Source organism: Bubalus kerabau, chromosome 20 (assembly GCF_029407905.1).
Source record: "Bubalus kerabau isolate K-KA32 ecotype Philippines breed swamp buffalo chromosome 20, PCC_UOA_SB_1v2, whole genome shotgun sequence".
In the NCBI taxonomy this organism is placed as follows: Eukaryota; Metazoa; Chordata; class Mammalia; order Artiodactyla; family Bovidae; genus Bubalus; species Bubalus kerabau.
The window spans coordinates 58,960,757-58,976,498 of record NC_073643.1 but is presented as its reverse complement, the minus strand read 5'-3'; the positions used below and the strand labels follow the sequence as shown (position 1 = coordinate 58,976,498).

The following is a 15,742-nucleotide window of genomic DNA, read 5'->3' as shown; positions in this document are numbered from 1 at the left end:
GTCCATACTGTCCATACATATTGTGCCCATCCCTGCATGGAATGTCCCCTTCAGTTCAGTCGCTCAGTTGTGTCCAACTCTTTGCAACCCCTTGGACCACAGCACGCCAGGCCTCCCTGTCCATCACCAACTCCTGGAGTTTACTCAAACTCACATCCATCGAGTCGGTGATGCCATCCAACCATCTCATCCTCTGTTGCCCCCTTCTCCTCCAGCCTTCAATCTTTCCCAGCATCGGGGTCTTTTCAAATGAGTCAGTTCTTCGCATCAGGTGGCCCAAAGTATTGGAGTTTCAGCTTCAGCATCAGTCCTTCCAATGAACACCCAGGACTGATCTCCTTTAGGATGGACTGGTTGGACTGCAATGTCCCTTGTTCCCTTGGTATCTCTAATTTTCTTTGAGATCTCTAGTCTTTCCCATTCTATTGTTTTCCTCTATTTCTTTGCACTCTTCTCTTGAGAAGGCTTTCTTATCTCTCCTTGCTATTCTTTGTAACTCTGTATTCAGATGGGTATATCTTTCCTTTTCTCTTTTGCTTCTCTTCTATTCTCAGCTATTTGTAAGGCCTCCTCAGACAAATATTTTGCTTTTTTGCATTTTTGATCACTGCCTCCTGTACAATGTTAAGAACCTCCACCTATAGTCCTTCAGGCACTCTGTTTATCAGATCCAATCCCTTGAATCCATTACTTCCACTGTATAATCATAAGGGATTTGACTTAGGTCATACCTGGATGGCCTAATGGTTTTCCCTAGCTTCTTCAATTTAAGTCTGAATTTTGCAGTAAGGAGTTCATGATTTGAACCACAGTCAGCTCAAGAAAAAAGGCAATTTAATACAAAAAAATGGGGGAAGACTAAATGGACATCTTTCCAAAGAAGAGATACAGATAACCAACAAACACATGAAAATATTATCAACATCGCTCACTGTTAGAGAAATGCAAATGAAAACCTCAATAAGGTATCACTTCACAGGGTCAGAAAGGCCACAATCAAAAATTTGACAAAGAATAAATACTGGAGAGGGTGCACAGAAAAGGAACACCCTTGCACTGTGGGTGGGATGTAAACTGATACAGCCATCATGAACAATGGTATGGACACTCCTTAAAACAGGGAGAGATAAAATTACCATAGGACCAAGTAATCCCACTACTGGGCATATACCCTGAGAAAACAATAATTCAGAAAGACACCTGTATCCCAATTATCTATGGAGCACTATTTCCAATAGATAGGAAATGGAAGCAACTTAGATGTATGTCAACACATGAACAGATAAAGAAGTTGTGCTACAGATATAACATGGGATACTGAAAGTGGAAGTCGCTCAGTCATGTCCGACTCTTTGTGACCCCATGGACTATACAGTCCATGGAATTCTCCAGGCCAGAATACTAGAGTGGGTAGCCTTTCCCTTCTCCAGGGGATCTTCCCAACCCAGGGATCGAACCCTGGTCTCCCACACTGCAGACGGATTCTTCACCAGCTGAGTCACAAGGGAAGACCACCATGGGATATTACTCAGCCATAAGGAACGAATTTGATTCAGTTCCAGGGCCGTGGTTGAACCTAGAGCCTCTCAGACAGAGTGAAGAAGTCAGAAAAACAAATATTGTATTTGGTGCATCTATATGGTATCTAGGAAAATGGTATCAATGAACCTATTTTCAGGGCAGGAATAAGACCCAGAAGTACAGAAAGGACTTGTGGACTCAGCAGAGGAAGGACTGGGTGGGACAAATTGAGAGTTCAGTTCAGTCGCTCAGTCGTGTCCAACTCTTTGGGACCCCATGAACCGCAGCATGCCAGGCCTCCCTGTCCATCACCAACTCCCGGAATTCACCCAAACTCAAGTCCATCGAATCGGTTGCCATCCAGCCATCTCATCCCCCGTCGTCCCCTTCTCCTCCTGTCCCCAATCCCTCCCAGCATCAGAGTCTTTTCCAATGAGTCAACTCTTCACGTGAGGTGGCCAAAGTACTGGAGTTTCAGCTTTAGCATCATTCCTTTCAATGAACACCCAGGACTGATCTCCTTCAGAATGGACTGGTTGGATCTCCCTGCAGTCCAAGGGACTCTAAGGAGTCTTCGAGGCATGGAAATACACACATGACCATGTGTGAAATGCACAGTGATGTGTAGTTACCATGTAACAGGGGCTTATCCTGGTGAGCCGTGATGACCCAGAGGGGTTGGGGTTGGTGGGACGGAGGTTCAGGATGGAGGGGGTATATACACATATATTGTTGACTGACACTTTGTATGGCAAAGACCAATACATAATTGTAAAGGAAACATACTCCAGTTAAAGAATGAAATAATTATGAAAAAAAAAAAAGTTTTTGACACATTGTCTAAAATAATGAAAATAAAACCAAAAATAAAAAACTTGAACCTAATTAAACTTAAAAAGGTTTGCCCAACAAAGGAAGCTACACACAAAATGGTAAAGACAACACAATCAGAATCAGAGATATTTTAAAGGAAACAACCGACATCTGATTACCTTCTAAAATATATAGTTTCTGGAGCTCAATGTCAACAAACAAAGAATAAAAATCCATTTAAAACACATGCAGAATACCTAAATGGACATCTCTCCAAAGACTTACAGATGGGCAACCAACACATGAAATGTTGTTCAACATCAGTCATTATTAGAGAAATGCAAATGAAAACTTCAATGAGATATCATCTCACAGAGTCAGAACGGCCATCATCAAAAATTCTACAAAGAATAAATGCTGGAGAGGGTGTGGAGAAAAGGGAACCCTCTTGCACTGTTGGTGGGAATGCAAACTGATACAGCCACTATGGACAACAGTATGGATATTCCTTTAAAAAAGTAGGGATAGACTACTACGTTATACACAATCCCATTATAGGGCACAGACCCTGAGAAAACTGTAATTCAAAAAGACATGTGTATCCCCAAAGTTCACTGCAGCAGTATTTTCGATAGCCAGGACACGGAAGCAACCTAGATGCTCATCCACAGATGAATGGATAAGGACGTGTTGTACACATATCAGTGCGGTGCTCAGTCGTGTCCGACTCTTTGTGACCCCATGGACTGCAGCACGCAGGCCTCCCTGTCCGTCACCAACTCCCGGAGCTTGCTCACACTCATGTCTGTCGAGCTGGTGGTACATATATACCATGGAATAGTACTCAGCCATACAAAGGAAGGAATAAGAGTCAGATCTAGTGAGGTAGATGATCCTAAAGCCTGTTAAACACAGTGATGTCAGAAAACAAATATATTTATGTACATGCATGGATTTCAAAAACGGTAGTTATGAACCCATTAGCAGGTCAGTAATACAGAGGCAGACATAGTGCACATTCTTCTGGACACAGTGGAGAAAGGAGAGGTTGGGATGAACTGAAAGAGTAGAACTGGAATACATAAGTAAAATAGATAGCCATGGGAATTTGCTGTATGAGCCGTGGAGACCAGCCTGGTGTTTTCTGACAACCTAGAGGGGTAGGATGGCGTGGGAGGTGCCAAGGAGGTTCAAGAGGGAGGGCACATATGCATACCTATGGCTGATTCATGTTGATGTATGGCAGAAACCAACACAGCATGGTAAAGCAATTATCCTCCAATTAAAAAAAAAAAAAAAATACCATCACCCAGCAGTCTCACTACGGGGCATCTACCTTGAGAAAACCATAATTTAAAAAGCACATGTACCTCAACGTTCACCACAGCACTATTTGTGACAGCCAGGACACGTAAGCAACTTAGATGTCTGTGGACAGATGAATGGATAAAGAAGTCGTGGTACATATATACAATGGAATATTACTCAGCGATAAAAAGGACGGAAGTTGAGTCAGTTTAGGGAGGTGGATGAACCTAGAGCCTCTTATACAGAGTGAAGTAAGTCAGAAAGAGAAAAACAAATATCATATCAGTTGAGTTCAGTCGCTCAGTCGTGTCCGACTCTTTGTGACCCTATGAATCGCAGCACAGAATCCAGAAAAGGGTCCTGACGAACCCATTTGCAGAGCAGGAACATGGACGCAGACTTGGAGAAGAGCCTTGTGGACACAGCAGGGAAAGGATGGGATGGGATGAACTGAAAGATGCACGGAAACACATATGCTATCATGTGTAAAGCAGTGTGAAGCTGCTGTGTAACACGGGGAACTCGGTCAGGTGCTCTCTGGGGACCTGGAGGGGTGGGATGGGGGTGACAGAGGTTCAAGAGGCAGGGGATATATATACACTTATGGGTGACTCATATTGTATGCAGAAACCAACACAACATTGTAACACAACTATATTCCAATTAAAATTAAATGTTTTTAAATGCAAAGACAAATTTAAAAAATGGAAATAAAAAACTTTTGACCCACCTTCTACAATAATGAATATAAAAACAACTGGAACCTAATTACATGTAAAAGCTTTTGCAAAGCAAAGGAAACCACAAACAAAACAAAAAGACAACCCGCAGAATGTGAGACAATATTTGCAGACAAAGCAGCTGACAAAGGTTAATTTTCAAAATATACAAACAGCTCAAAGAGCGCAATGTCAAAAAACACAAACAATTCAATTAAATAATGGCTGGAAGACCTTTATGTAGACATCTCTCCAAAGAAGACATACAGATCCCCATCAAACACATGAAAAGATGCTCAACACCACTCATCATTAGAGAAATACAAATCAAAACTATAATGAGGTGTCACCTCACACAGGTCAGAATGGCCATCTTCAAAAAATCTACAAACAATGAATGCTGAGTGGAGAAAAGGGTACCCTCTTACACTGTTGGTGGGAATATAAACCAGTACAGCCACTGTGAAGAATATGGCGATGACTTCAGTTCAGTCGCTCAGTCGTGTCTGACTCGTTGCGACCTCATGGACTGCAGCATGCCAGGCCTTCCTGTCCATCACCAACTCTCGGAGCTTGCTCCAACTCATGTCCTTCGAGTCGGTGATGCCTTCCAACCATCTCATCCTCTGTTATCCCCTTCTCCTCCTGCCCTCAATCTTTCCCAGCATCAGGGTCTTTTCAGATGAGTCAGCTCTTCGCATCAGGTGGCTAAAGTATTGGAGTTTCAGCTTCAGCATCAGTCCTTCCAACGAACACCCAGGATTGATTTCCTTTAGGATGGACTGGTTGCATCTCCTTGCAGTTCTAGGGACTCTCAAGAGTCTTCTCCAATACCACAGTTCAAAAGCATCAATTCTTCGGCACTCAGCTTTCTTTATAGTCCAACACTCACATCCATCCATGACTACTGGAAAAACCATAGCTTTGACTAGACGGACTTTTGTTGGCAAAGTAATGTCTCTGCTTTTTAATATGCTGTCTAGACTGGTCATAGTTTTTCTTCCAAGGAGCAAGCGCCTTTAAATTCATGGCTGCAGTCACCATCTGCAGTGATTTCACCAGTGTCTAAGGACATCATCAGTGTCTAAGGAGATGTCTTAGACAATAGAAACAAGACTACCATGTCTCAGCAATCCCACTTACTTGGCACATACCCTGCCAAAAACATAATTCAAAAAGACACACGTAGGACTTTCCTGGTGGTACAGGGGATAAGAAACCTCCTGCCGATGCAGGTGACACAGATTTGATCCCTGGCTGGGGAAGAGTCCACATGATTTGCAGCGATGAGGCCCATGAGCCACTACCACCGAGCCCTTGCTCTGGAGCTGGTGAGCCTCGACTGCCGAACCTGTGTTCCTGGAGCCTCTGCTCCACAACAAGAGAAGCCGCCGAAATGACAAGTCCACGCAGCGCAACAAAGACTAGCCCCACTCACTGCCAACTGGATGAAGCCCGCACACCACAACAAAGACTCCGTGTGGCCAAAAATATAAAATAAATCCTAAAAAAAGACACATGCACCCCCATGTTCATTGAGGCACTACTTACAATGGCTAGGACATGGAAGCAACCTGGATGTCCAGGGAGGGATGAATGGATAAAGACAAGTGGTACATTTATACAATGTAACAGTCCTCAGCCATAAAAAGTAGCAAGTTTGCGTCAGCTGAAATAATGTTTAACCCAGAGCCTGTTCCACCCACTGAAGTTAGAAACAGCATATATTAATGTATATATTTGGAATCTAGAAAAATGGGACTGATGAACCTACTGCAGGGCGGGAACACAGGCTCAGAGGTGGAGAGCGGACTTGTGGACAAGGGGGGCAAGCTGCCGGACTAGCGCGGACATTACAGACTACCCTGGGTGAAACAGGACGAGCAGGAAGCAGCTGAGTAACTCAGGGGGCTCAGCCCTGAGCACTGGGTGACCTAGAGGGCTGGGATGCGGGGTGGGCGCCAGGCTTACGAGGGAGGGGCTACATGAGCACATATGACTGACGGATTCAGGATGCGGTGCCGCAGAAACGGACACAACGCTGTGAAGCAACTACACTCCAGCAAAATAAGTAAAAATAAACACAGGAAAACACGTTAGAGACTTCATCCCCGGGATTGACGCGAATACATATCCGAGCAGAACGGCTCCTTGGCAGGGGCAACATGACCCCTGCTCACGTCAACAGTTAAGCCAGAGGCAGCCTGGCTCCTTCCCCCGTCTAGTCCCTAAACAGTTGCTGTTGTAGTTCTCCATAGACACACCACCACCGTCACCTCACAGAGGGAAACAGCTCAAGGGAGCCTGTTACTTGATTTTGCTCCATCCTGCAGCCGGAACAAAAGCCCCAGTAAGGCCTTGCCTGAATCTCCTGTCAGGCCTCTAGCCAACCTCTACTGCTCGGGGAAAGCCAAGCACCCTGGTCCGTATCAGCCCTTGTGGTTTCTTTTCCCACTCTTGCCACACCTTTGCAAATCATCCCTTGATTAAAGGTGCCCCAAATTACCCGAATTTCAACGCACCCTCTGCTTCCTGCTGCCGCCCTGCCCCCACACCAGAACATGGACCGGTGTGAGCGGCACTCAGGAGAGGAGCCTGCCTGGCTTTACCACATCCCAGCCGTCCGGCCCAGCAAGTCACTGCTCTGCGCCTCAGTGTTTATGTCAACACGGTGAAGGCAGGACAAGCAGTCCACACAGGAGCTTGCAGTCTATTCTCAAGAAAAGGATAGGAGCAACAGAGAGCCTGACTGTTTGACATCTGCGTGGCCAGATGTCCAAAACTGGCGCAGAATCCAAAGTTAAAACAAAAGCAATGACAATTAATAAAGCTAGGGAAACAAAAAACTGCAAAAAGAAAAATAAAAAAGAATCACCGTACTCTGACTCAACGGTGTATAGTGTTTACAGTCATAGTGACTTAACAGTGAATACTGGTTTATTCGAAATTCTTAAATGACTGTTGGGAGGAGGTGGGGCTGTCGAGCAGCATGCACTGTGGAGTCCCATAGCAGGCCACAGACGCGACCCTGGTCACCTCCAGAACTGACTGAGCCCACAGTGTCCATTGCCATAAGCACCCAACCCATCTAAACCAGCCAGCTCCCTGATCCCACACTAGCTACAAATACCCACCCTAACCAATCACCTAATGTCATCCTTCCGGCAGGAATTTTCTGTCTTGAGACTATAAAAATCGGCTACTAAGCCTGCACTGGCTCTCCCTGGTTGGTCAGGGGTCGGCCCTCTGTGCCTGCAGTGCCCTCATCATCTCTGCTCTTTGTTCTTAATAAACTCCTTTCTGAAACACTGTCTGGAAATTCTTTTCCAACTCACACTCAACATGCATGTGTTGGGGTGGGGAACGGCAGTGCTGCTGGGAGAGCTAAATCCTTGCCTTCTAAAGTAGCAGGTCAATCGATAAAGCCTAAAATTTAGCTAAGAAAATAAAAGGAGCTAACTATGGTATTTATATGGCGGTAAAACACTTCGCTAATCAAATGGTTAGAGTTGAAAAGTAGTTGCCTCTGGGAGGAAGCGGAAGCAGAGTACTAACTACCATAATAAGCTTTGGAGACCATCTCAGCTCACAGGACTGGGCTTTCCCGGACTCAGGACCCCTCTCCTCAATTCCCACCCCACAGCAGAGGACGGCCACGTAGCAAAACTGTTTACAAACAAATCAGGGTGCATCTGTGTCGGAGCTTCTCGCACCCGGAACCACTAGGACAACATTCAACAGGGCTATGTAATGGTTCCTGCTGGAGCATGGCGGGGAGGGTAATAACAAAAGGTACCTTCAGTTCGCACCTGGGCACTTACACTCGAATGCTGGCAGCAACCCCAGAGGGTGGGGTTTTTACATGAAGAAAACATGTCAGGGATCCAACCCAGGCACCCTGCATTGGAAGCACCGAGTCTTAGCCACTGAACCACCAGGAAGTTCACGTGCCCCAACTAAAGATCCCGCATGCCGAAACAAAGATCAAAGATCCTGCATGCTGCAACAAAGATCGAAGATCCTACATGCTGCCACTAAGACCCAGTGCAGCCAAATAAACAAATGTTTAAAAAAAAAAAGTCCAAAAAGTAAAATGTCCTTGGTCACATGACCAGTAAACCACAGACTCAGGGCCGTGAGCATTGGGCTCTGGTCATTATCAAATTCACCTGGACCCCGCAGCACAGGGCTGAACACAGAACCTGATAAATGCCAGCAGCTGTTACTACTCCCGTTGCATCGTGAGGGCAAGAACACCTGGCAGAGGTGAGGCGGAACAGCTCAGACACTGAATAAGGTGGCTCCCCACACACCCAGCACACAGCCTGAGACTCACTAGCCCGAGGCTGTGCCGACCACTGGCACCTGGGACAGCTGAAGTGCCGAGGGCAAAGGCCAGTGGGCCTACAAAGAGCAAGTCTGCCAGGCTAAAACCTCAATACCAGTGAGACAAAGCAAGCCTTTATCACTAGGAACACAGGCTGTTTGGCTACTGTTTACCTAAAGAATATTAAAATATTTGAGCATGCAAGTATGCGTAGGTCTATTCTGACTGACTGGTCTTTTTAAAAAATACACATATTTATTTGGCTGCCCTGGGTCTCAGCTGCAGCGAGTGGGATCTAGTTCCCTGACCAAGGATTGAACGCTGGGCCCCCTTCATTGGGAGTACTGAGTTTTAGCCACTGGACTACTAAAGAAGTCCCAGAATTCCCCAGCTGACCATTTAAAACACCAGAAACTTACACAAAAAGCTGAATTTCAGGCTTCTTGACAAGTCAGAGATTCTCCATGGGGCCCACCTAGCTAACATGTGGCCAAGCAGTGAACAACCCCCTGAGACAGGCAGTATTTCACTTTACTGCAGGTCCACCCACACTGTGTCCCTCCTTTGCTGTACCTGTCTGGCCTCTGCCCTGGGACTCCTGGTGTGGATGGAAGGATTCAAAGTCAGTTATGCAGGAGATCTGGAGCCCATTCAGCCCTATGACCGAGTCTTCCAGGAAGCCCTCATACCAGCTGACCCCACACAAATAGGTCCAAGTTCCTAGGTTCACCTGTGAAAGCAAACACAGCTAGGGGGTAGCTTCTGGCTCTCCTGAACAGCCCTGCACTGAAGAACCCCCCAGAGTGGGGGGGACCACCCTCCACAGGGAGCTGCTCTCCAGTCACAGTCTGATCCATCCCACATACCCAGGCCCAAAGTTTCTGAAAAACAGGAATTACATTCCCAACACATATCGCGGGGCGGCATGAGCAGGCACTCGGTAAATCTACATCTAACACCTGAGAAGCCCAGGGCACTGTCGGCTGCCTCAAGGTCCTCCAGTTCAAACCTTTCATTTGCAAGCTTCCCTTCCAGTGAATCCCGACTCTGCTGCGGGCTGAAGAGCATCAAGAAGTCGGGGGTGCAGGGGCGAAGTGGGTAAAGGGCGGCTGCAGAGCTGGCACGCGCAGTCCCTTCATTTATAAGGGTGATGAGTCCGGACGTTCCTAGTGGTCCGGTGGTGGAGCAAGGGGCGCGGGCGCCATCCCTGGTCGGGAAAAAAGATCCCACACGCTGCAGCGCATCTAAGCCCGGGCGCGCACAGCCGGTGGTCCACAACCAGAGAAGCCCGCGCAATGAGTAGCCCCTGCTCGGGTAACAAAAGAAAGCTCCCCCCCCCCCCCCCCCCCGGCAACGGAAGACCAGCACAGCCCAAAATTAAAAAACAACAACAACAACGGTGAGGAGACCTTGGAGAAGAAGCGCTTTCAGAGCTACCCCGCACCAGCCTGCAGGAGGGTGTGCCTGGCCGAGCCGGTCCCTCACTGTCTCGCGCTCCCTCATCCCTGGGCCAAGAGGAACACTGCGGTGAACAGCAAACGGGCTTAGACAGCACGCGGAGCATTCAGACACCGCGCTGCACGCCTGAGGGCTCCGGCTCCACCAAGGCCAGCGGCGGCAACCTCTCCCAGCGCACCCCCACCTCAGCCGTGGGACACAGGTGTCCCCCCAGTCGGGACACTGAGGAAACACAACTCGCCCGGAGCCCGCGAGTGCAAGGAGAGCCGGGACGCCAGCGGCTCGGTGGCCCCGGGCTGGGCTCCATCCACTCCGCCCCTCACCCAGCCCGGCCCAGGGTCCCCTTCTGCTGTGGGACCTGGGGCAGCTGCCCGTCCGCGCAGTGGGGCAGGGACAGTGGCGCCAGGTCTCCAGCGGGCTCGCAGGCGACTGGTGGGAGCCGGCGGCTCGGACTGACCTGGCGCCTTCGCCCAGCTCCCCGTGCGTGTTGTAGTTCACCGTCATAACCTTCACCGAGTCCTTGAACACCACGTCCCCCTGACTGAGGTACTGCAGGGTGCGGCGGATCGGGAAGCGGCCCTTCATGGGCATGGCGGCGGCGGGGTGGGGGCCGGATTGCCGGCCACGAGTCCAGGAGCGCGGAGAAGCGAGCACGGGCGACTGCTCTTCTGCTCCCAGCCGGCCGCCTCGCCCCAGCGCCGGCTTCCACTTCCCGCGCAGACTCACGGGAGAGGGAGGGTCGCTCCCGGCGGGAAGCACGCGCGCCGCGGAGCACCTTGGGACTTGTAGTCCTGGCTGGCGGGGCTCTCCTCAGGTGGCGGCGGCGTGGGCGGGGAGACGGCGCCTCTGCCTACAGCCTTGGAACTCGTGGAACGTTAGGTTTTTATGCTCTGTGACTCGGTCCTTCTCCCTTCCGCCAAGGGAAAACATTTTATGTAGACTCAAACTCGGTCATTCGGACAACAAACTTAACAGGAGAAAGTAGTTCGGGAGAGGTGAGTTTGAATACCAAGGCGCCCAATAACTTTCTGTTCAACCTCAAGTCTGTCAGTTTTCCTCATTCAGCTTCTCCAGCTTTTACGGTGAAGGGCTAGAACTGCGCAATGTCTAACACTGACTTAAACACACACACACACACACACACACACACACACACACACACACACACACACAAAACAAAAAACTGACTTGCGAAAGGGGGAAAAAAAGGAATTGAGTATCTATCCACTTCCTAGTTCCATCACTTGAGAGCTCTGGATCTCTATTTCTTGAAAAGCAAAAGGTGGCTGAGAAGTACTCTTTCTGAAGTACTCTTATTGATCCGAATATGTCAGTTGTTCTTTACTTTTGAAGGACAGTTTTGCCAGATACAGAAATACAGGTTGGAAGTGGGGGACAACTTTCAACACTAAATGTTTCACTCCACTCTCTTGCATGGTTTCTGAATAGGAGGCAGCCGTCTTTTTTTCCACTATAGGTAAGATAGTGGTTCTTCTGGTTTCTTTCAAGATTTTCTTTATGTCTTTCGTTTATAGAGTTTGAATAAGATATACCTACGTGTTTAGGTTATGACAATTATCACCTTTGTCATCACCCACACAAGTAGAATTCAAATTTAGGTATATGGTGTGTGTGTGTGTGTGTGTGTAGACACATATATATTATATAACCTGCACACAGTATGTATTTCTAGCAAAATTAAATATCTAAGGTACTTGTCAATCCAGTGAAGTGCACCAGAATAAAATTTCTAGGCAAAAAAAAAAAAAAAAAAAAGAGAGAGAGAGAGAGAGATACGTAGTGTATGTTTTTGGTATTTATCCTGCTTGATGTTGATGTTCTCAGAGCATTCCTGGACCTGTAGTTTGGTGACTGCCATTCATTTTGGAAAATTCTTGGCCATTATTACTTAAAATATTTTTATTCACTCTCTTTTTTTGCCTCCTGGTATTCTGATTATGTATGTTTTACCTCTTCTGAAATTGTCCCATCGTTCTTAGATGTTCTGTGGGTTTGTTGTTGTTGTTGTTTTCCATCCTTTTACCCATTTGCATTTCAGTAGGGAAGTTCAGTAGGGAAATCTGCCAGTAAATTTGGAAAACGCAGCAGTGGCCACAGGACTGAGAAAGGTCAGTTTTCATTCCAATCCCAAAGAAAGGCAATGCCAAAGAATGCTCAAACTACAAGTGTGCTCATTTCACATACTAGCAAGGTAATGCTCAAAATCCTCCAAGCTAGACTTCAATAGTATGTGAACTGTGAAGTTCCAGATGTACAAGCTAGATTTAGAAAGGGCCAAGGAACCAGACATCAAATTGCCAGCATCCCCTGGATCATAGAAAAAGCAAGGAAATTCCAAAAAATTCCACTTCTGCTTCATTTTCTATGTTAAAGCCTTTGACTGTGTGGATCATAACAAATTGTAGAAAATTCTTAAGAGAGATGAGAGTACCAGACCACCTTACCTGTCTCCTGAGAAACCTGTATGCAGGATAAAAAATGGCAGTTGGAACCAGACATGGAAAAACAACGAACTGGTTCAAAACTGGGAAAGGAGTATGTCAAGGCTGTATATAGTCAACTTGCTTGTTTAACTTATATGCAGAGTACATCATGTGAAAAATGCCAGGCTGGATGAATCACAAGTTGGAGTCAAGATTGCTGGGAGAAATATCAACAATCTCAGATATGCAGATGATACCACTTTAATGGTAGAAAGTGAAAGTGAAGTCGCTCAGTCGTGTCCGATTCTTTGCGACCCCGTGGACTGTAGCCCATCAAGCTCCTCCGTCCATGGGATTCTCCAGGCAAGAATACTGGTGTGGGTTGCCATTTCCTTCTCCAGGGGATGTTCCCAACCCAGGGATCAAACCCAGGTCTCCTGTATTGCAGGCAGACGCTTTATCCTCTGAGCCACTAAAGAGGAACTAAAAAGCTTCTTGATGAGGGTGAAAGAGGAGATTGAAAAAGCTGGCTTAAAACTCAACATTCAAAAACTAAGATCATGGCATCTTGTCCCATCATTTCATGGCAAATAGGTGGGAAAAAAGTGGCAACAGTGACAGATTTTATTTTCCTGTGCTCCAAAATCACTGAGGATGGTGACTGCAGTCATGAAATATAAAGACACTTGCTCCTTGGAAGAAAAGCTATGAAAAACCTATACAGTGTTTTAAAAAGCAGATATCACTTTGCTGACAAAGGTCCATATAGTCAAAACTCTGGTTTTTCCAGTAGTCATGTACAGATCTGAGAGTTGTACCATAAGGCTGAGCACCAAAGAATTGATGCTTTTGAATTGTGGTGCTGGAGAAGACTCTTGCGAGTCCCTTGGACTGCAAGGAGATCAAACCAGTCAATCCTAAAGGAAAAGTGAAAGAGAAGGTCACTCAGTCGTGTCTGACTCTTTGCGACCCTGTGGACTATACAGTCCATGGAATTCTCCAGGCCAGACTACTAGAGTGGGTAGCCTTTCCCTTCTGCAGATCTTCCCAACCAGAGATTGAACCCAGGACTCCCGAATTGCAGGAGGATTCTTTACCAGCTGAGCCACAAGGGAAGCCCAAGAATACTGGAGTGGGTAGCCTATCCCTTCTCCAGTAGAAATCAACCCTGAATATTCATTGGAAGGACCGATGCTAAAGCTAAAGCTCCAATACTTTGGCCACATCATACAGAGAGCTGACTCACTGGGAAAGACCCTGATGCTGGGAGAGACTGAGAACAGGAGAAGGGGGTGACAGAGGATGAGACGGTTGGATGGCATCACCGTCTCAATGGACATGAGTTGGAGCAAGCTCCGGGAGATAGGGAAGGACAGGGAAGTGTGGCATGCTGCAGTCCATGGGGTCGCAGAGTCGGACACGACATAGCAACTGAACAACAAAGGAAGTCTCTATGACCGACCTCCAGACTCACTGATTCTTTCCTTGGCTGTGTCCAATTAACTGATGTGCCCATCAGAAGCATTGTTAGTGGTTTTTATTTCTAGCATTTCCTTTCAGTCTTTCTTAGAGTTTCCTTATCTCTGTTTCCATTACTCATCTCGTCTTGCATATTATTTACTTTTACCACTAGACTCTTTACCATATTAATCACTTAACTTTGCTATCTGGTAACTCCAACATCTGTCTAGTATCTGAATCTGGTTGTGATATATACTTGTCTTATCAGAGTGGGGTTTTTTTTCCTTACCTTTTTTTAGCACACTTAAAATTTTTTGTTGAAAGTCAGACATTATTGGCTGTATTAGGTAATAGGAACTGAGGTAAATAAGCCTCTATTATGAAGGGTTATGTTATTCTGGATGGGACTTGAGCTGTTTAATGTTTGCTATAGCTGTAGGTGGCCAGAGGCTTCCACTCCTCTAGTGTCTTAGCTTTTGTCTCTTGTGACTTTGGGCTTCCCTAGAGAGAGTGTGTTTTGCACCTCATTCATTTGTAGTCTACACTTATACTGGAGTTCTTTTGGTGTGGTGGTAAGGTGTAGGGGAAGGGAAGCATTCTATAATTTTATGGTGAAATCTCAGTATTTTAATGGATCAGTGTCCTTGGGCTGGGACCTTTATAAGTGTTTCTTAATCTACCTCTGTGATAAAAAAAGAAATATATTTGGTCTTTGTTCCCAGCACCTGGCCAGAGCTCCTAAAGGAGCTCTGGGAGATAGGGAAGGCCAGAGAAGCGTGGCACGCTGCAGTCCATGGGGTCGAGGAGTCAGACACGACATAGCAACTGAACAACAAAGGAAGTCTCTGACTGACCTCCAGACTCACTGATTCTTTCCTTGAAAGTACCCTACAACTCAAAGTACCCTTCCTTGTAGAGTACTCTCCTGGTGGTCCAGTGCCTAGGACCCCACATTCCCAATGCAGGGGTCTGGGTTCAATCCCTAGTCGGGAACTAGATCCCACATGCTTCAACTAAAGATCTGACATGCTGCAAAGAAGCTCGAGGATCCCACGTGCTGCAACTAAGACCCAGCACAGCTAAATAGAAAATTTAAAAACAAAACAAACAGGTAATACTCAGTGCCTGCTGTAGGTCAGACAGAATGTCAAGTATAGGGTATGGGTACCTCATTTAACCCTCCAAACAACTCCAGTTCACAGATCAAAGAGAGTGTGGTGAGGTTAAGCATGCTAAGGGTTACACCCCTGGGATTCTAGCCTAGGTCTGCCTGACTCCAAAACCCAAGCTGCCCTGGCCTGCTTCGTGTACAGACACTCAGGTTTCTAACATTAGGGAGGACATTTCATCCACAGGAAGCACCTCTTCTGAACTTTAAGGTCAAAAGCTCTTCTGCCTTAAACTCTTCAGTAGCCTAGCAGGGTTTTCAAAAAGACTTCAGAACTTCCAGCTTCAGCTCAGAAACATGAAGGGTTTGATAGTTGTCACTCCTGTTCTTACATGAGAAAGCTGGGCAAACTGAAAGTCAGTGACTCTTCGGACCCCAGAGATCTGAGTTGGCAGGGCCGTCTACCACCTAGAAACCTGGAGAGGTGAATGCAGAGGACAGCCAAGATCTGCTTACCTGCAGCAGAAGCCACTGGAGCCCCAGCTGGAACACGGGCTGAACAGCTGGAGGCTGAGTGTGGACT

At 46.9% G+C, this 15,742-nt stretch overlaps 1 protein-coding gene across 2 annotated transcripts in view; it reads right to left on the bottom strand.

Annotated features, from left to right (window-relative positions):
- MRPS25 (mitochondrial ribosomal protein S25) overlaps window positions 1–10,913 on the bottom strand; it is a 48,752-nt gene extending 37,839 nt beyond the window's left edge. Inside the window, exon 1 of one of the 2 annotated variants that reach the window (XM_055557762.1) lies at window positions 10,604–10,913. In XM_055557762.1, coding sequence (XP_055413737.1) covers window positions 10,604–10,737 — 134 coding nt within the window. In that variant the 5' untranslated portion in view covers window positions 10,738–10,913. The remainder of the gene's footprint in view (window positions 1–10,603) is intronic. The other variant, XM_055557761.1, reaches the window with a different exon arrangement.
- Between the last annotated feature and the right edge of the window lie 4,829 nt (window positions 10,914–15,742).